The sequence below is a fragment of the Mytilus californianus genome, unplaced genomic scaffold (genome assembly GCF_021869535.1).
Source record: "Mytilus californianus isolate M0D057914Y unplaced genomic scaffold, xbMytCali1.0.p SCAF_7, whole genome shotgun sequence".
NCBI classification, from domain to species: Eukaryota; Metazoa; Mollusca; class Bivalvia; order Mytilida; family Mytilidae; genus Mytilus; species Mytilus californianus.
Window position 1 is genome coordinate 85,216,254 of NW_026262723.1, and position 27,000 is coordinate 85,243,253.

Sequence of the window (27,000 nt, forward strand, 5' to 3'; positions counted from 1 at the left end):
TAATATGTTTATTTCCTTTGATACGTCTAATGGTTTAAGTTCAAAATGCAAAATATCATTCTGTATCCCCTCGGTGCTCACAGGCTTGATGGTTGATATAACATATTAACAGAACCAGTCATAATACATATTTAAAACTTCATATCAGTGTTAGAGATATTCATTAAACATTTAAAACTGCATATTCAAAAGTGTTAGAACGATAAGGTATTTAAAAGAGAAGATAGTCGATGAAAGTTTATGATTTAAAATGCATTGAACGAAAACAAAATGAGGAGAAGAATAAGTTGTTAGAACGATTTCATAGTATTGAAGTATGCGCTTAATCCTCAAGTTTTCGCTGAAGGGGAAAGGAGCCTTATCAATTATTTGACATGGTGGGTTTTTGAATGAGTGCCGAGGAATATATTTCTGAATATTTTTATGGATGTTTTTGAAGTGACCAATAAGGGGTATTAAGCCACATTATTTCAAACTTCATATTGATCTAGAGTGTATAAGGTATATGTTCTATTTTAATCACGAGTACTGCACTTGTCAGGATAATATTTCATATGACAAAATGCCAAATACGTTCACAAATAATTCTATTTGTATGTAGTTTCTGTTTTGTCCACAACATGTTCTTGTTAACCATAATCAATGTTCCGTGGCAGTAGGTTTTGCAAATCTTCTTTGACAGAGAAAGGACAAAAGAGGAGTGTTATAAATATTCTATATATCGTTTTTAACAGTATTTTATTTAAATTCATGTTGAATTCACACCGGGCGGGCGGACGGCGACTGCCAACAAATTCCGTTCAATAACTTATGAACCGTTCAATCAATGCTTTTCAAATTTTGATATAATGTTACTAATGAAAAAATCGAAGTCAAGTTCGATACTTGACAATTGTTACTTGTGCCATTCAGGAGTTATAGGCCTTGGTTGATTGAAAAATGGCACTATGTCGTTTCCGTGCTATAACTTTGAATCTTTCAACCAATGCTTCTCAAATGTTTAAAACACGATGTTGATGCTGGCAAAATGGAGGTCCAGTTTGATATTGACGCTTTAAGCTTTTACTGTTCATGAGTTATGGTCCCTGATAGATTGATAAAATTGCACTTTTTGTTGTTTCCATCCAATAACTTATGAATTGCTCAACCATTTGTTTTCAAATTTTTTATGTGTTTGCACTCTTAACAAAATTGATGTCTAAGTTCGATATTGACGATATTCACTTTTGCCGTTGAGGAGTTTATATGGTCATCTTATTATTTTCATGCTCACACGTTACAATATGATAGAATACAACGTCATTATTCGAAACATATGGTCAGTGATTTATGTTGGTGCAAAAGAATTTGAAGACGCATCCTCGAAATTAACATTGGATAAATCTAAGACGCACAATATAAAAAAACAGTAGGTTTGTGGCAAAGATCGAACAAAGTGCAATCGAATCCCTATTGTCACTGACTGATTAGCAATATTAAGCTATATTTCAGGTCTCTTTTTTACCTGTGGTTGTGAGTACAAACAACATAGTGCAGTGAGGTTAACATTCTTACAACAATATTATGCAAATTTTTAATAATGATAGTACAGAGCATATGAATTTTACCTCGTTAAGCAACCAACAATCAATCAATGAATCTTACCTCGATACAAAATATTGCCTGATTGCGTATATTTGCTTAATACATTACATTATGTTGGTTTTAAAATTCACAATGCAAAATGAAAGCAATCTACTTCTTTGTTCACAATCACTTCGATTTAGCTCACTCTGATATTTCTATTTTTAAAATTTATGAACATTTCTAGCTTTGTCCTTTCACAAATAATTGATAATCTTTTTCAGCCTTTGTCGGTCGATTAGACAATAATTCTAAGAACTACTGGTATAAATGCTTAAACAAAATAAGATACAAATTATGAGATTTCTCCGTGAACTGAGCATGCTTAAAATATTTAACTCTGGACCTTACGCAATCAACAGTTCAACTATCAAGTCTAAGAAAAACAGAATAGCGACCCAATTAAAAAAAGCTATCGCATTTTACTGCTTAGATAACCAAACACAAAGGAGGGGTATACATTTTCTGTTACACGTTAGAGTACTCTTTTAACACTCCCGAGCTTGGCAAAAGTATCGTGTCTACCCCTAAAATATTAGCAATTGTTAAACATCAGCGCATGATGCTCTAACCCTCGTACATGACTTGAAATAAAAGCAGTATGATATATAGACATTTCGGCCCTAGCCACTGAAAATAAAAAAAATCAGAAATGAGCCTAAAGAACATGAACTCCTTTAAAATAAACCAAAGCATGAATGAAGATGACGAAGTCGAGATATTTATCTTTCAAAAATTCTAGATGGAATGGTGGATTAAAATAACGATGTCAATAGGCATTTTTTTGCGTCTTATCTGCAGTTCTTGCCCTTTCTCGGAATTATCACACATCTTTATAATTATATTAATTCAGTGTAGTTGGGAGAGAATTCTACCGAAGAAGAAGTCTACCTGAGCACAGTCACCTATTACAAGAACATTTAAAGGCATATTTATCATTTCAAACATGTCCAGTTTTGGTGCCACACTGGAAAAATTAGGCATGTTTACTTTTAATAATAACTGGATTTCTGATCTCCATTTTTTTTTCATACGATATTTGTATTAGTCTAAAGAGACTATTCCTGGTTTCATTCGAAAAAAAAGGTAATATTTTGAAAATTAAATTCATGGTCTCGATAACTAAAAACATAATATACGACTTAAATTACATAATCTATTTTAAGTACACCGAAATCACATACATATATATATATAAATTTAGAAGCTTGTAAATCTCCTTGTCAAAAGTACGCATTCAATGAGTGTGAGTGACGGTTGATTTGTTATTTCCAACACGAATTGAGTCGTTTTGCATAAAACGAAAGTAAGCTCACCGCGCAATGCTGTATGTATAATTTTCTTTAAAAACCATCTCTGAAAAAGCACTTATCCAGTGGAGCCATACAAGGTCACATCCATCCTGTCAGTGTTTATCCTTGATGGGATTTTTTGTCCCTCCTGCGACGAAAATCTCTGAATGCGATACATAGGAATTTCGGTGGGCAGAATACCTGATCATACCTTGATGCTTCATACCTTGTATGCAGATACCTTATATTATGAAATTTCCATCTGTCACATTTCCATTGTCCTTGACGTCATGTTCATGGTTCAGTGACTGCTTGGAAAAATATTATATACAGTACGCCAAAAGTTAAGCACCACCTATCTTTGTTGCATCGAAATTTTTTTTCATTTAAAAAAACCAGTTAATCCTCGAAAAAGAGAAGATATTCATGTAGCAATTTTGCTAACATATGCCATAAACAAACCATAAACTTAAGTTTGATCACTGATGCAGGTTCTATGCATTTGAATTTTGCGTTCATAGAAATAGTGAAAATTACACAAATCAGAAACGGAATTTAAGTTTTACTTTGATTTTATTTTTTTACAACACTTAATCACCCAAAATCATTAAAGTCTCTACAACAAATCTTTGGTTTGTTCGGCAAATTTACTGTCGATATTTTACTCAATAGGATGTGTAACCACCTCTCTTCCGGTACAGTTCCATAACACGGCGTCTCATACTCTGTACAAGCCTTCTGAACTTTAGTTTAGCAAATTTATTCCATTCATCAACAATTGCCCCTCTTAAATCGCCAAGATTTTGCAAAGGTGGATCTCTGCGATTGAGATTTCTGCCAATGGCATCCCAGACATGTTCGATAGGGTTCAGGTCTGGAGACATGGAAGGCCAAAAGATAGTGTCAATGGCTTCTTCAACTTGATCTTTGTAATCGGTTACAATCCTTGTCCTGTGTGTTCTAGCGTTGTCATCCATGTACGAGGGTCTTGACGCAAGTTGGGGATTCTCAAAATGAGGGACTACAATGTTTCTAAGCACCAAATCCCTGTATGTCTGTCTGTTCATGTTACCCTGCAAAATATGCATACCCAGCTTACAACAGTATAAGAAGAAACCCCATACTCTAACACCATCTTCAACGATTGCTGTCGTTGGGCAATTGTTGCTTTGGTGATAGGCAGTTTTATTTCCCCGCCAAACTCGTATTCTGCCGTCTATTGGTCGTAACAGAAACCAACTCTCATCTGACCAATGAATATTTTGCCAGGTTCTCAAGTTTCATCGTCGATGGTCATTAGCCCTTTGAAACCTGATTATACGGTGCCTGGCTGTTAGGGCGCGTCTTTTGACAACACAACGTGATCTTAGGTAGCCTCTATGAAGTCGACAGACCAATGTTCGAACTCTAACACGACCACCTGGAGGCCAGTGGTGTCTAAGCTATGGGGGCAGGAGTAAATGGGTTGGCTTTAGCACGACCAATAAGTAGTCTGTCATCACGATAGGTAGTTAAACAGGGTCTTCCGGACCTTGGTCTATCATTTACAGTTCCTACATGTCAATATGACGTTGTAAAAATCTGAGAATGACGGTGCGATTAACATTGAAATGGTTACCAATGCTCCTTGTGCTCAAACCGGCATTTGACATGTCAATTGCTTGTCAACGTTCAGTCACAGATAACTTACCGCTTGCCATATTTCACAGTGACTTGGTGAAGGTCAAATTTCACCTGTACGCGGGACAGTAGGAAGGTGATTTAAAGGAATCGAAACAGTGTATTTGTAAAAGTGCAGATGACCTTTAATAAAAGGTTGCTTGGCGGGTATATCGGAGTTTAATTTTTTTGGTCGTAATGAATTTTCTTGGTGTATGCTATATGCAATTCATAACACCGAACATAAGAATTTTTTTCGCAATAGTCGAAAAAATATTGACAGTTATATTTAGGTGGTGCTTAACTTTTGGCGGTCTGTATAGTTTTTTTGCCATGTATATATTTGGTATATGGGTACCTTGCAAGGTATACATGTCCGTCAGACAGGTTTGACCTGACCTCGACCTCATTTCATGGATGAGTGATCAAGGTTCTGTTTTCGTGGTCAAGTCCTGATCTCAGATACAGTAAGCAATAGGTCAACTATCTTTGTTGTGGAATGATTGTAAGAGGTACATGTCCGACTGGCGGGGTTATCTGACCTTGACCTCATTTTTAACCGGATTTTCGCATGAAAAATCGGTTATTGATTTGGGGATGTAAGGCGGGCGGGCGGTGTCCGTTCATTAACAATCAAATTTTTATACGTTGTTTCCTGTGACTAAATGAAGGTCAAGTTCAATTTTCACGATTTTAGCTCTTCTCGTTTTTGAGTTTTCGACTTTTTAGAAGTCCAAATATATACTTATTATATGATTGAGTTATTTCCCTTTGAACAGAAATTGTGATTTGCAAATATCATTGATAGATAAGTTGCAGATCTATAAAAGTTTGTGACAATGAAAGAAAAAATATTGGGAACTATTAATTATATATATAAAGTTTGATTACACTAAGTGTTTTTAAATAATGTTCACCTGTTAATAGATAACAAAACATCTGGTAAATATCTTATCACTCAATTATTATTGGAGTGACAGATTTATTTGAAAATTTTCTGTTTCCTAGGTGTTGATGATAAAATCTGTAGGACAGTACAAATAACGTTTGGAATTTACTGTTCATTATTAGACACTGTGAAAATAATTACAGACAAGTTTTATAGATATTTAATAGATACTGTATTAATGATAAATGACATTTTGGATTTTTTTTCATCTTTTCTTTTGTAAATTGTTTGAAGAATTTTGTGGTTTGTTTGTTTGTTATTCTGTATAAACTTATTTTCTGAATGCTATATAAATATATTTTTTGATGAAGCAAACTCCTTTAGAAACTAATCTTAGTTTGTCTATTAATAAAGATATATTTAGATTTCTGATTTTGGGCCCAGTTTTCAAGTTGGTCCAAATCGGGGTCCAAAATTATACTGTGTTTGATTTCAACATAAATTGAATATATATATAGGATTCTTTGAAAAGCTGAATCTAAACCTGTATTTATTTTCATTATTAATTAGAAAATACCCCATTGAGGTCCAAAGGGTCCTAAATTAAACTTTTGTTTGATTTCATCAACAATTCAAAAATTGAATTCTTGGGGTTCTTTGATATGCTAATGATAACAATGCTATTAGATTTTGGATATTGGACCATAATAGGTAAATTTCCGATTTCAAATTTTTCAGTTCTTTGACCACATTCATTTTGTGTCACAAACCTATATTGTGTCAAATATTCAATCACAATCCAAATTCAGAGCTGTTTTAAGCTTAAATGTTGTGTCCATACTTGCTCAACTGTTCAGGGTTCGACCTCTGTAGGAAAATCCGGTGTGCTGTCACTCTGACGGCCTCTTGTTATGGTTTATTTGACAATGTTTAGTTTTTGTGGATCTGTCTATTTTTCAAATACTATAAGTAATAGAGCCATTAGTTTATGGAATGATTGTAAGGTGTACATGTCTTTCTGGCAGGTGTCCTTTGACCTTGACCTCATTTTCAATGTCCATTGGTCAATGCTAAGTTTTTCATGGTTTTGTTAGTTTATCATATACTATAAGCAATATGTCATTTATTGTAAGGAATGCTTGTAAGGTGTACATGTCTGTCTGGCAGGGTACATATGGGGCAAGAATACGTTAAACTTTAGGAGTGGGACTATTAAAGTTTGTGCATTTACATATATGTAACTCCATTTAGGGGGCCACCCCTTAAATTCGCCACTGACATTTACAAATTAACACACTACATCCCTTAAATTCGCCACTGAAATTTACAAATTAACACAGTACATAATATGTCTCAAGAATAATAAAAATACAAGACATAAAATACATGTGTACATATCGTGAAGTTCGAATCCGCTCTCCTCAGTACCCATGATTTTTAATGAATCATGAACTGCATACTGCATTACTGACGGACATGAAAGACATACTACCAATTTATCAAAGTTATCCATATCATCTATATTTTAATAGGATTTTTTACTTCCTGTTGAATATTCCTTCATTCTTGCATTATGTCATTTCGCTTCTTTAAATCATAAAATATTCAAAAGAGTGGTTTTTATACGACCGCAAAAAAATTTTTGTGGTCGTATATTGGTATGACGTTGGCGTCGTCGTCGTCGTCGTCGTCGTCCGGCGTCGTCGTCGTCGTCGTCGTCGTCGTCCGGCGTCGTCGTCCGAATACACATTAGTTTTCGCACTCTAACTTTAGTTTAAGTGAATGGATCTCATTGAAATTTTACCATAAGGTTCAATACCACAAAAGGAAGGTGGGGATTGATTTTGATGGTTATGGTACTAACAGTTAAGGAATTAGGGGCCAAAAGGGGCCAAAAATAAGCATTTTTGTAACTTCCAGACATAACTTGTGTGTAAGTGTATGGATCTCTCTGACATTGTACCACAAGGTTCCATATCACAAAGGGAATGCTGGGATTGATATTGGGGGTAATTGTCTCCAAATTTTAGGAATTAGGGGCCAAAAAGGGGCAAAAAACAAGCATTTTTCTAGTTTCATGACAATAACTTGTTTGTAAGTGTATGGATCTTTATGAAATTGTACTACAAGGTTCCATATCACAAAGGGAATACTGGGATTGATTTTTGGGGTAATTTCCTCCAAATATTAGGAATTAGGGGCCAAAAAGGGGCAAAAAACAAGCATTTTTCTAGTTTCATGACAATAACTTGTTTGTAAGTGTATGGATCTTTATGAAATTGTACTACAAGGTTCCATATCACAAAGGGAAGGCTGGGATTGATTTTGGGGGTTTTCCCTCAAAATTTTAGTAATTAGGGGCCATAAAAGGGCAAAAAAAACATGCATTTTTCTAGTTTCAGGACAATAACTTGTGTGTAAGTGTATGGATCTTTATGAAATTGTACTGCAAGGTTCCATATCACAAAGGGAAAGCTGGAATTGAGTTTGGGGGTAATTGCCCTAAACGTTTAGGAATTTGGGGCCAAAAAGGGGCCAAAAAACAAGCATTTTTCTAGTTTCCAGACAATAACTTGTGTTCAAGTGTATGAATCTCTCTGAAATTGTACTGCAAGGTACCATACCACAAAGGGAAAGCTGGGATTGAGTTTGGGGGCGATGAATCATAAGGGGGTTCAAAAAATTGGGGGGGGGGGAATTTTTTTGTTCCTTTTTTTTCTTTAACATTTTCCATTTTAAATTGGTTATTTCTGATTTATATATAAAAGCAAATAATAATGATATGGTTTGAATAGGCATACATGTGAACCTCCCGACGGGAGTACAATAATCCCGTTTTCAGGGGTCTCCTCCCGACCTCCCGTTGAAAAAATCCCGTGTATGAAATTTTTCATGAATGAAAAATTTCTGCCCAACATAACATCTCAGGCATCTGGTGTAACTGACATTACCTGAAGTTATATCTTACCTGTTAATCAATTTACATGCATAATTATATGGCTTCACTTGTCAGCTTGGGTGTCAAACATACTGGTAAACAACGATTTTTACCTCAGGCTAACTGCCGTTGTGTAACAAAAACTGTGTATTTATTGGGTTACTTCCCTTGATTTATCCTGTTTTAAGTTACTTTCCTTTTAATAATGAAAATTTTTAAAAGAATATAAATAAAATATAAATTGAACAAATAATCATAAAAGGATGGTTATTAAATGATTTTAAATGTCTTAGGACAAATAAAAAAATAATAATTTGAAAATTATTTGAGGATTCTATACTTCCTTTTAAGGCTTAAATTGAAATTTATATAATAACTATGACCCTAACTTTACAGATAGAATGAATTTCTGAGTTTGCAAATAAAAACTATTTGCAAGAGAAAAAATAAAAAAATAAAAACTATTTGCAGACAGCTAAACAAATGTTCTGGTTGCAATGATTATTTTATAGAATATGAAGTAAAAAATTTAAAGAACATACTGGAAAAAAACAATGTTAGATTGAACATGTAGAATATAAAGATGGAGAAACTTTATAAGTACAAGGGTACTATAAACATAATAAATTGGTTGGAAAGTTAAAGAAAACACACTTTAAAAGACCATTTTTACAGCACACGGTTACATTTACAACAAAATTAATGTCGATTAAAAACCTCCTGATCTGAGTCCTAATCTCCTGACCAAAATTTCCCAATCTCCTGATCTGAGTTTCACAGTCCATCACATGTATGAATAGGTAAATTGAAAATTTTTAAGTTCTTAGACCACTTTCATTCTGTGTCAGAAACCTATGCTGTGTCAAATATTTAATTACAATCCAAATTCAGTGCTGTATCAAGCTTGAATGTTGTGTCCATACTTGCCCCAACTGTTCAGGGTTCGACCTCTGCGGTCGTATCAAGCTGCGCCCCAGCGGAGCATTTTATTGTGTTCAGGTTATGGTTGTAATTGGCATAATGTCAATAATAAGGAAACATTCGCTGATCAATGGAGTGTTCGAATCGTCCAATCAAGATTTATTTTATTTGCACGTGATATTGCTGAAGCGTAACGCGTATTTTAACGAAACGCTCGAGAAGAACGTGCCAATTGATATTTCTTCTTTATTTACAGGATGTCTAGTTAATGGCCATGCCAGCGTCGGATTCTACATGTGATGCAACTTCACAACCAAAAGATTGTATGCAGGCATTAGACGAAGCTGATCCTAACAACGAGTTCAACAGAAATTTTAATCAGAGTTTACTTGGATTAAAGGCACTCAACAGTCAGACAGGTCACGATTTAGACTTTAGTGAATATCTAAGTCTTAAGATGGAAAAGAAAGATGATGACTTGGTCATACTAGACGACACACCAAAACTCCTACAGAAAAATGGAAACGACCTTGACCTTCTCTCAAGGCCGAAGAAATTTACAATTAACGATAGTATCAGGAATTCTTTCAAGGATATCATAACAAGTGTCAAAAACGAAAAACTGGTAAAATCCCAAGATAATTCAAATGATGCAAACAGTCTTGGAAATCTTCTAGCTCAAACAAAATCTATAGGATTGGAATCACGAAATAAATGTAATATTATCAAGAACAGTATTTCCCAAAATGGTATGACAGAGAAACATTTGGGAAATAATTTATTTGAAAACTTAAAAGACATTCAGGGTACACCAGAAACCTCAGACAAAATTCAAAATAATTCAAGCATAAAGACCGGTACGTATAGTCTGACAAAACTCTTGTACTGATCATTATGACAGAATTTTAAAACCTTCATATGCCTAATTTGCAAAAAGACATTTAAAAGTTCAGATAGTTCTCCATATACACAATCAGAGTGACCGGTTTGTAAAGCTAAAAGGTAATTTAGTAAAACTTACAAATACATTGTTAAAAAATGCAATTCCTTTAACTTTTATACAAAGATACTTCAACAGTTAAAATAAAAACAAATGGCCTACTAATGAACTAATTGAATATAAATCAGTGTTAATGATGCAATGAGACAAAGATGTAGATGGAAAATTGTAAAATGATGTTTTCCTTTTTTGAAAAAGACTATCAATATGTTAAGAAATATAGTATCATGGTGTTTAAAAATTTTTGAAGTAAATTGATAATATTTTAAAAACAAATACTTTTTGATATTTGTGCTTGGCATAAACACCCCACTCCCCCTCCAAACAAAAATAAATAATGAAAATAAGATAAATATGATTAAATTGTATAGAAAGAAATGATATTAATGAAGGACAGAAGCATTTTGTATTGGTGTACACAATGTTCATATAAAGACAAATAAATATTACTTTAAACTTTTTTTCATATGCCTTGCAGTGGATACAAAACCAAATCCAGATGTTATAGAACTTGATGACTCCTTTGAAGATGAACTTCTCAAGTCTAATGGAGACTCACAGTCCCAAACCAAAACTTCTGAAGAAGATTTGGATAAGAAAGAGGAGGACAAACTTCTCCAGCTGGAAGCTGATGTGGACGTAGATAGTAAAGGCAACACCAATGATCTCAAATATGAAAATAAACTTTTAGAATTAGATAATGAGAATTCTAATCATAGTGTGACTAGTGTAAAAAGTAATCAAAGTGTGAAAAGTAATCACAGTACAAAAAGTAATCACAGTATAAAAAGTAATCACAGTGTGAAAAGTAATCATAGTGTGAAATCAGAAGCAAGTGTTAAGTCAATATATAGCGATAAATCTGTAAAAAGTAATCATAGTGTGAAGTCAGTAAATAGTGATAAATCTGTAAAAAGTAATCATAGCATCATTTCAGAAACTAGTGTTCATAGCATAAGTTCAGTTCATCATAAAAAACAAGATGACATTTCAATTCATAGTGATTCAAGTAATCATAGTCATAACTCGGAAATTAGTGTACCATCTAACACAAATCATAGTCTTGACATAAGTGTTCCATCTAATACCAGTCATAGTAGTGCAAAATCTGACATTAGCATTCATAATGAAAAGCCAGAAATTAATAATTCTAGTACAAAATTAGACCTCAGTATTCACAATGAATCTAGCAGTCATAGCATTAAATCGGATTCAAATGACCAATCAACTTGTAAAGTTGTGGAACCTGAGTCACAATGTGATAAATTAACAAATGTTGACAATGGTCTTCTTATTAATAATGATGTCACAAAGTCTGTTAGCAGTGAAAAAGTTACTGATAGTCAAGATGGCACAAAAGAGATGGATGGTTTGGAGGATTGTTCAGAAGATAGTCAGGATGCAAAGTCCCTGGCAAGTTCCATTTCTGATGATAAAGAGGAGAAAATGGATATTGACTCTGATGAAGAAAAAGATGATGCTTTATCTTCAGCAAAAAATTCATCTGATTCAAAAGACACAAGTGATAATGAACAATGCTCAATCAAATCAGAAAGCTGTGATTCAGACTTAAAATCAAATAATAAAGTGTTGGAAAAGTGCAAAAAAGAGGAAAAAGAAAATGACGCTAAAAGTGATGGATCTGACAGGAAGAGACCTGCAGAGTCAGATGACTCTGCGTCATCAGAACCAAAAAGATCTCGTTTAGATGAAGTCATAGGTAAACTAGGAACACAAATAGGTATTCCGTTAGACAAAGTGAAAGCCATGGAGGAATTATCAGACACTGATGCAAGTCATCTTGACAGTGAAGTGACAGAGTCAAAGTCTGAGGAGACTTCATCTGATACAGATGTAGATGATGAGGATGATGATGATGTTGCTGAAATGAAAACGCCTGTGAAATCTCCAAAGAAAAGCAGGAGAGTGTCTCGAAAGGTAATTGATATTACAAAGATATTACGACTTTTATTTTAAACATTCTTACTTTTTGAATTTCTTTGAAATATAGACAGTTTTTTAAATGAAAAGGTTGTGGTAGAGTTGAGTCAGAAATGAGAATAATAATACTAAATATGCAAGTGAAGCCAAAGGGTGAACAATACCAATAATTTCATTATTTATAATTCCATTCAATTCAATAATATTCAAGCTACCAAAAATATATATTTGTTATTTTTTGTTTAGAGTCAATGATTATGAAATCCATCTAACATTCAGCTCTGAATAATTTGATTTATCTTTCTGTTCAAATAATCAGATTGATTAAATATCTCTGCAACGGTTAGTTTTCTAATCTCGCAAAAGTGACAAGCCCTCAAAATCCTACATGTAGCTTAAACCCTGAAGCAGGTATTCAGATTATAGCTTGCCAAACCTGTTGAATAATTTGAGCCCTTAACATCATTGATTTGTTATTCTAAAGTAAATTTCCCCAGTTTAACCATGCATTACATGTTCTTTTATGTACAGAATATTTGTTGACTCACACATGTACATGTATCATGAGGTTTGTAATGAATTATGCGACATAAACATGTTACTATATAACCATTTTATAGGAATTGTCAATGCTAGTGAAAGCCAAGGTCATGTTGTATTTGAGAACATACAGAGATGAAACTATCAAAGATCTTCACAGAAAAATTGATGACCTTCAAAGCAGCAATGAAATGTGGAAAAACAAAGCTAGAGATCTCGAAAGAAAAATGTTGGAACTAACAGTGCTACAACAAAAACATGAGAAGAGAAAAGCAAAAACTGCAGCACTGAGGGTAAGTATGTTAGTGTTTGTACGTACACTTTGTTACCATTCTGTTGCCAAATAACTGTAAAAAGTACAGAAATGGAAATTTTTAGTAAGATGATTTAACATATTGCATTCAAAGGGTTATTTTAAGTAGCAATGTTGGTTTTGTCTGCCATACATTGCCATAGGACAAAATAGCAGAATGCTGACGGGAAACTTTATATTCAGAAGGTAGTAGATCTGGATACAGCATACCTGGTATAAAGTTACCTTATGTTCTGCAGTTTCCCTCTGTCCATTGCCCTTGAAATAATTTTATGGTTCAGCGACTCCTTACACAAACTTATGTTTTTTTTATCTCAAGAATTTCTCACTTAATGTAATATAAAGAGTAATACGATAACTATATTGGGTGTATGGGATCAAGAGGTCAACTTTATTTTGTGTATGGAATGATTGTAAGGTGTACATGTCTGTCTAGCAGGTTTCATTTGACATGACCTCATTTTCATGATTTTGTTCATTGGTCAATGTTAAAGCTATTGTGATTTGGTCATTTTTCTCAGATTTTATATGCATTAAGTCAAATATATTTGATGTATTGAATAATTGTAAGAAGTATGTCCATCTGGCAAAGTTCATTTGACCTTGGCCTCATTTTCATTAACCATTGGTCAATGTTAAGTTTTTGTGGTTGGGTCTATTTCTCAGATACTGTAAGAAATCAGTAGGTTTTGCTTTTTATACGACCGCAAATTGTATATTGGTATGACGTTGGCGTCATCGTTGTTGTCCGAAGACACATTGGTTTTCGCACAATAACTTTAGTTTAAGTGAATGGATCTCTATGAAATTTTACCATCAGGTTCAATACCACAAAAGGAAGGTTGGGATTGATTTTGTGGGTTATGGTACCAGCAGTTAAGAAATTAGGGGCCAAAAAGGGGCCAAAAATAAGCATTTCTGTAACTTCCAGACAAAAACTTGTGTTTAAGTGTATGGATCTCTCTGAAATTATACCACAAGTTTTCATACCACAAAGGGATGGTTAGGATTGGCTTTGGAGGGGTTATGGCTCAAAACATTTAGGAATTAGGGGAAAAAACAAAGGTTTCCTGGTTAATGGACAATTTAATTACACTGCTTTTAAATTATCTATTTAAGACTTTTATGATGTATTTAAATTGGTAATTATGGTTGCAAACTCCATTGGAAATTTGAATTGAGATTATGACCATATCTTGAGGGGAAGACTTTTTTTTTTTTTGGAAAAAGGGGGGGGGGGGGGGGGTAAAAAGAAATTGTAGGGGGCAATTTTTTTTTTTTCATTTCAGATTTCAGATTTTTTTTTGGGGGGGGGGGGTGTCAATACACAACAGCCTAGTGCATTTCACAAAAGCAATCCAAATTCAGACCTGTATCAAGCGCGACTATTGTGTCCATTTTCGCCCCAACTGTTCAGGGTTGGACCTCTGCAGTCGTATCCAGCTGCGCTCAGCAAAGTATTTTATTTGAGAATGGAAACGGGGAATGTGTCAAAGATACAACAACTCAACCAAAGAGCCAAAAACAGCTCAAGCCCACCAAAGGGTCTTCAACACAGCGAGAAAATCCTGCACATGTCTGTTGGGTAGGGTTCTTCTTTCCTTGACTTAATTTACATGAATTATTCATAATATTAAGTTTATATGATTGTATTAAAACTTATCTTGAAGACTTTCAACATGACTTCAATCATTATCAGTAAAGCAAGCAAGATAAGTCAGTGTGTGCACTGTTGTTGTTAATGTTTGTTTACATGACTAAAACACTTTGAAGTACAAAATGGGCTCATTTAAAATTTAGAAAGATGATTTAATAAATTTTGTATTGAAAAAGGGGTCATGTTTTTTTATTTGTTTAGTTTACAAAAATGAGAATTCAGAAAGACGGTTCAAAATCTTTTGTATTAAAAATTAAAAAGGTAACAAAGATTTCAATATATTGCATGTATTGTATGGACACAAGTTACATTCTTCAAACTTGAATCAAAGATTTATAAACAAAGAATGAGATTTGTATCCTTGAAATGACTCTAATTATAAGTCAAGATCAATTAGAGAAAAAACTTGTATGCAATCACTGTTTGCAGTATTTTTCAATAGTTATTAGTAACTATCCAGTTTTAAGGTAAAACAAATAATGGGTGTTTGCAGGCATTGTTGTAGCCTGATTATTAAGAAGATATGAAAAAGAAGTCCACAATTTCTTCAAAAATCTACAATAAATTCTTTGATTGTAAAAAATATGAAAATTTCACTTTCAGCAAATTAGCACTAAATCAATTGGTGTACAGGTGGATGAAAATAAAGTGGAAAAGGTATTTATCTTTTTGTTTTATTTTTTCACACATATGTAGCAAAATTTATATCCAGTGCTTGGTTACATGATTGTAATATAGAGCTTAAATTTTAACTAGTTAGGGTTTCTTATTTATTCTTGATGATAGGTTATTTGTATATGTACATGTATAACATGAGTCAAATTAATAATATAGGTACTGGGATCATTTATATGATGAATAAACTTGATGGCTAATATTGTGGTAAAAAAGAATGTCAAATCTATTGTTATTATTGTTTAGTTCTGTATTAAAAACAATGTTATTCCTGAAAATTTATGTTGAGTGTCTGAAAGTGCTTTATAAGAAGGAATCTCCTGACACCCTTTCCACTTGAATATGTTACTGTACAGTTAATTTCAATAATATTTTTTCAGAATTGCCTGATTTAACTATAAGTGCCTTACATTACCCCCAAAGAACTTTTTCTTGAAACATTATTACAATTATTCAACATATATATATTACATGTATTATAAACAAAATTGGGAACTTAAAATCAAGTTTTTAATTGGAATGATTTGTTCTTACACCCATTTGATTAAAAAAAAACGATTATTGACGAGAGATTATTTGATTTCCAGCAACCAATTACTTCACCTACACCCACCATGGTAAGCTTGCATTAATAAGTTCTGATTGTTGGATGGTTTTATGTTTACTCTGTGGTAGATTATCTGGATTACAACAACAAAAATATATAAAATTGTACAAACTATTAGTCTGTATAGGATAATAAAGGAGTTTTTGCTAGCTCTGCTGTAAAAACATTCAAAACTACAAGAAAGTAAATGATATTTTAATGGCAAAATACCATGGCCAAGTTTGAAAATATTTGATAATGTGACTTTCTAGTGGAATGTTCTTCTATATTTGGAAAAATAAATACATAATTGGTCTGTTCTGATATATATGTAATCCAGATAATTTACTTTATGGTCATTAAAATGGTATTCAATATTAGTCACATATAGTTACGGTAAATTCAGAAATTTGTGTATTTTATATTCGATTGTTGAACAATGGATAAAAATTTGAGATTACATGTATTTCATAAGCAGGAAATGCTGCATAGAAATAATGGTGCATGTATCAAAATCAAAATGTGATGAAATGTTTTTGCATCACCTTTTTTTTTGTAGCAATTTTCGCAATAATAAAAATATCGCAAAAGTTTCTGATTTTACCGTAGTTTGAATTTCAGATCATCCAGTTCAATTCATATATCAATCATAAAAAAGAGATATTTTGTGGGTTAAAAAACGTTGATGGCAAAATTACCTTGTTTCTTTTTTAAATGAAAATTCTACAAAAATAATTTCCTGCCTATCTTGTCATCTCTTAAAACCTGACACAAAGTGGCAGGAATCAGACATTTTTTTAATTTTTTTGGCCTTTTACCCATGATGCCGCTGCTAGAAGTTATCATATTTTCATTCCCTTTTTGTTTGAATTTTATAATTGACCATGTTGTAACTAAAATTACAAGGTTTTTATGGTTAAGTCTATTAAAAAAAACCTTCCTCAGGCTTTTACCTTGCAGGCTACTATTAATATATGATTTAAATATATGCTTTTGAATTGTGACATACAAGTTATGTCCAAAAGTTTCTATATTCTCTAATATCTATTATTGTCAAGCCTGTGACTTTTGTCGCAGAAAGCTTGACACAGGGATAGTGATCCGGCGGCGGCGGCGTTAGCTAACTTCTTAAAAGCTTTATATTTTCCAAGGTGGAAGACCTGGATGCTTCATACTTTGTATATAGATGCCTTAATGTTATGAAGTTTCTGTCTGCTATATGTCCATTGTCCTTGACCTCATTTTCATGGTTCAGTGACTACTTGAAAAAAAAGTTGATTTTTTGTAAAGTTAATTTCTCTCTTATTATGAGTAATAGGATAACTATATTTAATACGTTCGTACCTTGCAAGGTCCTCATGCCTGTCAGACAGTTTTCATCTGACCTCGACCTCATTTCATGGATCAGTGAACAAGGTTAAGTTTTCGTGGTCGTCCATATATCAGATAATATAAGCAATAGGTCTTCTATATTTGGTGTATGGAATGATTGTAAGGTGTACATGTCCAACTGGCAGGTGTCATCTGACCTTGACCTCATTTTCATGGTTCATTGGTCAATGTTAAGTTTTCATGGTTAAGTTTGTTTCTTAGATACTTTAAGCAATAGGTCAACTATATTTAATGCATAAATTGATTGTAGGTTGCAATTCTGTAAATATAGACAATGCAATTTCCCATAGGAACTACCTTTACAGCTAAAACTGTGCCTCTTTTACTATGAAGTTTCGTGAAAATAATATCCAAGAACGGAAAGAGTTTAAACTTATACTAAAATTCTATACTTCCCTTACCTCCATTTTTGGACCTCCTAAGAATTAAAATGTAGGCGCTACTGTGTTTTTCTATACTGGTAGTGATGTCTCTATGAGATGAAACACAGAGATCATAAATGGGAACCAGTACGTTAGCAAATTAACATATCTATGAATATTATATATCTCCCCAAAAGAGGCGTGGTTTGAGAAACAGCTGTATTTACAAAGTGCAACCCGTAAGGTGTACATGTCTGTCTGGCATGGTTCATCTGACCTTGACCATATTTTTTATGGTTCATTGCTCAATGTTTAGTTTTCCTGTTTAAGTCTGTTTCTTAGAAACTATAAGCAATAGGTCAACTATATTTGGTGTATTGAATGATTGTAAGGTGTACATGTATTTCCGGTTTGATTTATCTAACCTTTACCTCATTTTCTTGGATCATGTTAAGTTTATGTGATACTTTTAGTAAAGCTTTATAGTTAGGACTATCAACATAAAATCAATGGTCAGTAAAGAAGACGAGACATTTCAGCGTGTGCACTCTTGTATTAAATGTTGAACAGATACCTAGATATACCTTTAGCAGCTAGTATTATAGCCATACTCTCGAATAAAATTAATATATCTAGCATTTCACTTGTTCACCCCTCATTATTTTTTTTAGAAATGAAGATTGTGTGTAAAGTTTTCATTTCTGACTGATATTTACATGTATGTGGATATTTTATTAATAATATGCATGTGAAAGTATTTAGAAGATCCCACAATGAAGCCAGCAGGGCAGTTTGGCATTATATGCAAGAAGTTTGAACCCTAAAGGAAATAATGTAATTTTCAAAAACTTCACATACTAATTTGACAGACCAATGTCTTGTGAACATCTGAAGGATGTCAATTAATAGATTTGCAATAATTCTTGCATTTTGATATCAAGGGACAAAAATGTGGCCTTTTCTTACCTTTTCCTTTTGTTAAATGTTTGATTAACAGGAAAACAGGAGTCGCATTCAAATTCATAGTCAGAGATCAAGTGACATATGTTCAGGATCTTATTTTTGGCATTACATATTATAAGTAAATGAGATGACATTCAGTTTTAGAGGCAAAGGTCATTTCTAGAAAATTTGGTGTGATTGTGCACAGGAGAAAGTTACTTTTGTATGAAGTCCACATAGAATAAGACATGCTGTAAAGTATGAGAGATTTTGAGGTATCTTTGATGAGTTAATACAGTTACTGCATGAAACAAACAAAACTAACATTATTGTCTAACAGATTGTTGCACTTCATCTTGAAAAATATATTCAACCTTAATATATTAGTTGACTCAACTCTTTCTTTCTCAAATTGCCAGATCAAATAGATTTTGCAAACAGTATTGTAGATGTTATCTTCTTCTAAGTACCTCACCAGGACCATTTATTTAGTGAAGTTAAAATAAGATAAATGCTAACTATTTTTATTCTTCTTGTGTAGCCCATGTATGCAGGCATCCATTCAAAAATTTATATGATTTAACTGCTGATCAACCAATAAGGTCCTTATTGCTTGAAAATATAGCATAGGGATGAAAAAATTTATTTAAATATCTTGAGAAGTACTTAAAAGTAACACAGAGATTTAAAATTCCTGAAATGCTCATATAGGGAATAAATTGTTGGAAATTTATAAATGACCCTAATACAAGCTTAAGTTGCTAATCTAAAAAAAACTTTTTAAAAAAAATACCAACACTGTTACTGAAGAAAGAAATTTTGACAAAAAAATCATAAAAAATCATGAGACTTAAAATTGCTACCAAACTTTGGTTAAATGATACATGCATGAAACTCTTTCAGATTTATGGTTGATTTCCCATACCTCATTCAGACATGTTTGCCGCTAAATAAAAAAAACTTTGCACATACTTATGAATAAAACATTCTGAAAAATTATGTGAATAACATATTGCAACCAATCTTTGCTCAAATGACTTGGTAAAGATCCTTTGTGGAGAATTTGTTGACCAAACTGCTTTCAATCATGACCTCCACTGTTAATAAAACTAGAAAATTTTATACTGATAATGATAATCCCATCTTCATTGATCATTATAAACATGGCTGCCAATGTTACTTAAAATTGAAAAAATTGAGAGAGAAAACCTATAAGAAAATCTTGATAAAAATACCTGAGGTAGATTAAACACTTATATTTATTTTTAATTTAAATCAGGAATAGATATATGATCTTTCAGTCATATTTAGCAGTAAATTCATAATGTATGCATTTTGTTGTAGGACATTGTAGGTATCTGTAGCTATTCATTTGTAAATTTTGAATATGAAAAAAACATGTTTTAGCTCATGTTAATTATCTTTTAATATAGTAACAATATTTAGCCCATAGAATATAATTGATGTTTACTTTACAGAGTAAAGGAATTGCCCAGCAGCAGAGTCAAAGTCAGACAACACCAAATAAGAGTGGTACCAAAACACCACCAAGATCAAGTGCTCCAGTTGTTTGCCAGTCTCCACAAGGAACAACAGTGCCTGTAATGATTCAGTCACCTCCAGCTGTCACAAGACAGTTAGTACCAATCACCTCCAACCTTCCAAGATCCACTTACAGTGTCACAACACAGTCACAGATAAAACAAGCTTTAAATGTAAGTATTCCTTATTAATATGGTCAAACTGTAGAAGGGTCATATCTCAGGCTGGCCAAATAATTAATTAATTTATACTGGATGAAAACTCCGCTCTTCCTTGGAAAATAGTGTCTGGGTCTTTTGCAGTCAATTTAGTGTACTATTAACAACTTTTTAATCCTATAATTCCTGATGGAAAACATCTGTACTGATGTGTATTACAGTGTGGCAATTTTTTTAATAACACATAAAATCTTTCTTTAAATGATTTACTGGTAATTTCACCATACCTGCAACTTGGGAAATATGAAAGTTATTGTATAGGAGATAAATTAAGAAGCAAGATTATCTGTAAATATAATGATGCAGTATCAGTTGCAAAATTCTTTTTTATGGCCCTGCAAGAAAGTCGGGGCCATATAGTTTTACCCTTATCCGTCATTCCGTTATTCTGCAGCGAACAGTTATACTGACTTTTTTTCAAAACACCTTCATATATTGAGCTGAGTTTTAGTATGTGAGTCTACTAAGATGAGTTACAGATCAATTTTAGGTTTGGTTCCGCTCTGCTGATTTTTGCCAAAGTTACAGTCTTTATGAAAATAGCAATTATACAGACTCTTTTTTCTAAACTCCTTCACATATTGAGCTGATTTTTAGTATGTGAGTCTACTATGATGAGTTAAAAATGGAGTAATAAGTTCACATGATTCAGAAATTGTCATCATCAGGTATGATAAAGAAACAAATATTTGAAAAGGCATATTATTGAATAAACCAATAAGATCTTGAACTGAACAGCCAAAATTGTCTAAGATCAACTATTAACTGAACAGCCAAAATTATCTAAGATCAACTAACTGTCTGTGGGAGTTTCTGCCTTAGAATTACTGAAAACTTTCAAGAATGTATTAATATGTAATATTTCATGTTCAAAGAAAGACAACTGCAAAATAGATATTGAGAATTTAGTTTTGTAGTGAATTATTTATTCTAATGGCTTTCAAGGTTCTTATAAAATGCACAGGAATTTGAATTACCATTTATGTCTAAAATTCACCTCCTAGGACACATTATGTTGTTATGTGAATCTTATAAAACATAATGATGTCAGATACATAATGTAGCTTTAATTCAAGTTATCTTGAAGGCAGTCTTATTAAATTTTGAATTGTATACAACTTTCTGTGTCAATTTTGAGAATTTTTAACTCACTCGTTTCCTATGCAAATAGTTGGATAGTGTTTGAGAGGTCAAGACTACTTCAAATAAAGACAATCAAGAACATATTAAGGAAAGTTACTCAAAGACAAGATATTAAAATTGATTAAAAAAACTAGTGATTGATCATATGATCAGCAGGCAAAAAATTTAAGAGGAAAACATCAGGGTACCCCATTAAGGTATGCCGCCAAACCCCCCAAATTGCAGGTTGGAATTTACCATGTTATAGCCACATAATGGGCTGTAAGACTATGGTTGAAGACTGTACGGTGACCTATAGTTGTTAACTTCTATGTTATTTGGTCTCTGGTGGAGAGTTGTCTCATTGGCAATTATGTCACATCTTAATTTTTTATATTCATGTATATAAAAATTTCTCCAATTAATATTACAGTTACCTCCACAGAAGACACAGATTTTATTGTCACCTACACAAAAACCTCCAGAACCTCCAATTGGACAATATCCTTGTAATAAAACTGTCAAAAGTTTACTAGATACATCTAGACAACAACAACAGATAATAGTGTCAAACAGTACAAAGGCTATGTTGTTTCCAACATCAAATAATCCTAAAGTTGGACAGGTTCCACAACAGTTTATAATGGTCACATCTACTCCGTCCATGCCAACAACTACAAAAACAAATATGCTAACAACAATTTCAAATGCTACAAGGCCTTCAGCCAAGATAATTGATTTGACAGATGAAGAAGAAAAACAAATTGTGTCACATGTTGCTAGAACTCCATCCATTCCTACTGTTGTATCAAGTATTCAGTCTCAGGGAAATGTTCGTAACTTAACTCCACAACAGGCAATGTTACCTCAACAGAATATTTTGCTTAGTGGACCAGCAGCAGGAACTCGATTTTTAAGCCCTACTCAGCAACCTTTACAGTTGGTATTTAATTCTGGTGCCCAGCAAATACGACCAGGAAGTCTGCTTACTGTTGTAACAACTCCAACAACAGCAGGTCTTCGTCCTCCAAATGTATCCCAACAACCAACTGTTGGACCTCCGCAATTAAGAGCAGCACAACTGGTGCCCCTTGCTTCACTTCCAAGAGGTAGTTTACCAGTCACTACAATGGTAACTGGTGCACAACAATATAATATGATGAGAACAGTAAGACCTCCACCCCCATTACAGTCAGCACCAAGTAGCCAGAATAACCAACAGGTAAATGAAATGTAGCAAAATATATACTTGATTTATTTAACCAGCATTTTCTGCAATAATTTCACCTTTCTTGGAATTTGAATGAAGGATTTTCAACAAAACCCACATGAGTTACATGAAATAGTATTGGTAAATTAAACATGCATTTGGAAGCTAGTTTTAGAAGTGTATATACAAGATATACACAAAATTACATGATGTTATGCCCAGTCTTTGATGAAATTGCTTCAGCTGAAATTTACCTACTTTCCAAAAGCCTCTTATTCTACATGTTCAAAATATAATAAAAAATACTTGCTTACAAATTTTCATTTTCTGATTGACAGGCCATAATTAGCCTCAAACTAGCACTCTCCTTTCTATTGAATATGTTTATTATTTTTGCTATTTAAGAGATTTATAGAATAAAAAACATGAATTGTTTAATTTATACATGAACTCTTTTGAGAGATACCTTGGATATGAAATGGCTTGGATCAGAGTTTATGTCACCTAAGATTTGTTTTCATCTGTTTCAGAAGCAACAGCTACCTCCAACAACATCACAGTTAGTCCACCCACCACCAGCTCAGAAACATAATCATCCTGCTCCATTACCTGTACAAGATCCTCCACCCATTAAACCAGGAGAGAAACCATTAGCTCCTAAACCTACACTTAAAATTTCTAGGGTTAGTCAAGGTATGTATCTTTTCAGTTTTTATTTTACCCATGCTCCAAAAGAGGGGTACTGGTTTCAATATCAAACAGAATATTATCCTTTGTCTTGTATTCTTGCAGTAAGGACTTTTTATTAGACCTTTTTAAAAAGAAACACATGTTTGACATTGATAGTTGGTTGTTTTTTTTTTGCCTGCAGTAATATTGCATTTTATTTGTTTTTATGTCCCTATAAGAAAGGTGCCTATTTTTCTTAACTATTATTCCATCTGTAAGCTCATCCTGTATCAGGTTAAGGCTTAGGATTAATGTACAAATGAAGTTTACCATGAACTTGTGGTCACATCAATTTTAAACTTAGTACACATCTCATCTGATATTCTGTTCCTTGTAGGCATAGTTTTATCATGGAATATGACCTATATTGCTAAAAATCATGCAGAAATTCAGTCATATCAACTATTTGCTTATCAAGAAACTGCAGTACCTTCTACTCCTAGTCTGTGGAAAAAGGTAAGTTCGTTTGATGCAAGCCCGTTTTAGGTAAGTGTTGAATACATTTACATCATTAACAATATACTGAAGGGATTGAACTGTAATTTAATTATAAATCTGGTTAAAGATAAATGTCATGTTGCATTTTAATCAACAGCAGGTATTAGTGTACATGTTTGTATTATTTACTACGGAACAACTATTACCAAGTTAAATTTGGGTTATGAAATGAACACAAAGTTGTTTGTGTGTTAGCCATAAGCTTTGACATGAAAACATTCTTTCTCTGATTGGTGTTCCAGTTGAGAGATTGTAATACATAAATATATGGCTGATTGATCTGATCTATTTAATGTGATTACAGGTTGGAGATGTCAAAGCTTTACCTTTACCTATGGCTTGTACACTGACACAGTTCCAAGAAGGAAATCGTTACCATTTTGCTGTAAGGCCAGTTGATATTCATGGGCGACCTGGACCATTCAGTGAACCAAGCTCTATACATCTGATGCCAATGAAGTAAATGTGCATTTTCAGTATGGTAGAGATTCTCAGTCTCCCTTTACTCTTCAATCTATTGAATCAATGTAGAAATCATGTTAATTATGTAAAGAGTTTCATCAGGAATTCTATTGGACAATTAACATGATAGAGTAAATAGTGTTCTGTGAGGGAAATCTACAATTTCTCTCTTCTTGTGAATGTTTTGCATTCTAAACAGGGGTGCTAATGGCCAGATATGATCTTAATATGTTTTATTTGTGCATTTTATTTTTGTATGTTATAATTTTATTGTGGAGGTAAATGTGATATTTTTTTATCATTAATAGTTCTGTCAAATTGTATGAAGTAAATACTATCATGTACTTGCAGTGCTATTAAGGAGATGTTTATAAAGTAATAGTATTTGAAAAAATAAAATAAAGGGTACTAATTGCCTATAGACAACAATATCTGTTGAAAACAAACTTCTAGTATGTATTACATTTCAAAATAACGTAAATCAGATGGATTTACATGAATTGCAAATAACAAAGTCATACATTTGTAAATCTGATGTTTTATTTTATATGGCAAGTATACAATGTTTTTATATCTGTCAATGGTTCAAACAATTTTATTTAAAAAAAGACAACAAATACTTGTTCTAAAGATGTTGAAGCTCTTCTCTTTTTTTGTTGTTAAGGAAATGTCCATCTTTTGTCTAATGCTATTAAATTCAGAATACCATTAAGTGTATATGTGTTTGGTAGACATGCATTTAAGAATGAAAATTTTTAAACTTTGTGGGCGTGATTGTGTTTTATGTTCTATACAACTACAGTTGTGTTTAGTATAAAGAATTGTTGTTTACAATCTGTCAATTTTAATGATTTTATTGTACATAGAAATTAGCATATATTTATGTCCAGTATTTAGATGTTAATTTACAAATAAATTTCTAAATACTTTAGTTCTGTATTTTTTTTAACAAGACCAGATATTTAGGATGTGTTTTGTTGCTACTCCTTAGTCAACAACCAAGTAAGTATCAATTTTCTTTATATCATATACATATGTACAAAAATACAATAAAAATAAAATTTTATGGAAAAATTCTTTCCATCCAGCATTGATACAATTAACTTTAAAAGAAGAAGTTGCTGTATCACACACCATCAGGTTCAGGATTTGGTAAAGTTGCTGCATCACACTTTTAGATAAGAGATTGGAACATAATGCACAACATTTATCCTGTTTACTAGAAGAAACTGGTGCAAGCGCGGCATAAAGACTACTTGAAATGTTAATGGTGATACACAGCACAGCCCTACATCGTGCAGTTTGATTCATGTTTCTCAAACGTTTTTTGTGCACTGATGAATGGTGTTGATCGTTTTTATTAGTTTGTCAGTTCCTCTTCAACAAGGAGCTTGAAAGTCCAATTGGTAGCATCTGTCTCTGTGTTAAACAGGTGCCCCGAGATAGGTGGAAATAACATAGAGAAGAAGACGATAACCTAGAGCACTGATGATTAAAACATTTCTTCAGTGGTGTGAGTTTATAGTAATTTTTTTTCGAGTGGTACAAATCAAGTTCTGTCTCTGTGTGACATGGGTGCTCCAAGAACGGAAGAAATAACTAAGAGAAGATCTAGAACTCTCTGATGATCAAAAACATTTCTTCAGTGGTGCGAGTTTGTAGTATTTCTTTTTTTTTCTAGTGGTAAACGATCTGTCTGTGTGTGACGGGTGCTCCGAGAAAGGAGGAAATAACTTAAGAGAAGAATAAAACAATCTAGAATTCTCTAATGATTAAACACATTTCTTTGAGTTTTTAATATTTTTTTTTCGAGTGAATGAATGAATGAATTCTTTATTTGCAAAGCAGTAGTTACAAAATAGATCGACAAAAACGGTTAAGGATAATTTCAACATCATTTCCACGATGGAAACCCCAAATTTCCGAAGCATAATTTATCACAGACGCAACCATACTATCGAACAAATCACATTTCTTTTTCTTCGTCAAGTATAAACCATTTGTAGAATTATTCAGAGCTGCCAAAGATCGTGAACCTTGTAAGGCTAATCGCTTCTGTGTTTGTAAAAAATTTCCATTACAGTGTATCAGCATACCAAGATATATATACGAATCGACAATTTTCAGTTCTTCGTTGTTGTAGAAAAATTTAGCAGTTACCGGTTTCCAGCCATTTTTTAATACAACAACTTTCGTTTTGTTAGTATTCACTTCTATATTCCATTTATTACAGTAAATAAGTAGTTTATCAAGTAGTTCCTGTAGGATTTCAGGAGATTTCCCAAATAATATGGTATCGTCTGCAAATAGTATTAAGTGTATTAGAACTTTATTAATATTAACTATGTCAGCTGAAGGACTAATATTCATGTCTTCAATCAAGTCATTTATAAAAAATAAAAAAAGTAGAGGTGATAAGGGTTCCCCTTGTTTTACACCTAGAAAATTTTCTAATGAGTCGGACAGTAAATCGGCAGTTTTGACACGCA

The 27,000-nt window shown here is 32.9% G+C and overlaps 1 protein-coding gene across 4 annotated transcripts in view; it reads left to right on the forward strand.

Annotated features, from left to right (window-relative positions):
* LOC127707698 (activating transcription factor 7-interacting protein 1-like) overlaps positions 1-25,440 on the forward strand; it is a 62,488-nt gene extending 37,048 nt beyond the window's left edge. For 3 of the 4 annotated variants that reach the window (XM_052212372.1, XM_052212371.1, XM_052212373.1), the window contains 10 exons: positions 9,579-10,179; positions 10,801-12,260; positions 12,884-13,096; positions 15,377-15,430; positions 16,036-16,065; positions 20,209-20,445; positions 22,046-22,834; positions 23,353-23,515; positions 23,889-24,007; positions 24,354-25,440. In XM_052212372.1, the coding sequence (XP_052068332.1) occupies positions 9,591-10,179; positions 10,801-12,260; positions 12,884-13,096; positions 15,377-15,430; positions 16,036-16,065; positions 20,209-20,445; positions 22,046-22,834; positions 23,353-23,515; positions 23,889-24,007; positions 24,354-24,512 (3,813 nt within the window). In that variant the 5' untranslated portion in view covers positions 9,579-9,590 and the 3' untranslated portion in view covers positions 24,513-25,440. The remainder of the gene's footprint in view (positions 1-9,578; positions 10,180-10,800; positions 12,261-12,883; positions 13,097-15,376; positions 15,431-16,035; positions 16,066-20,208; positions 20,446-22,045; positions 22,835-23,352; positions 23,516-23,888; positions 24,008-24,353) is intronic. The other variant, XM_052212374.1, reaches the window with a different exon arrangement.
* Positions 25,441-27,000: the final 1,560 nt, after the last annotated feature.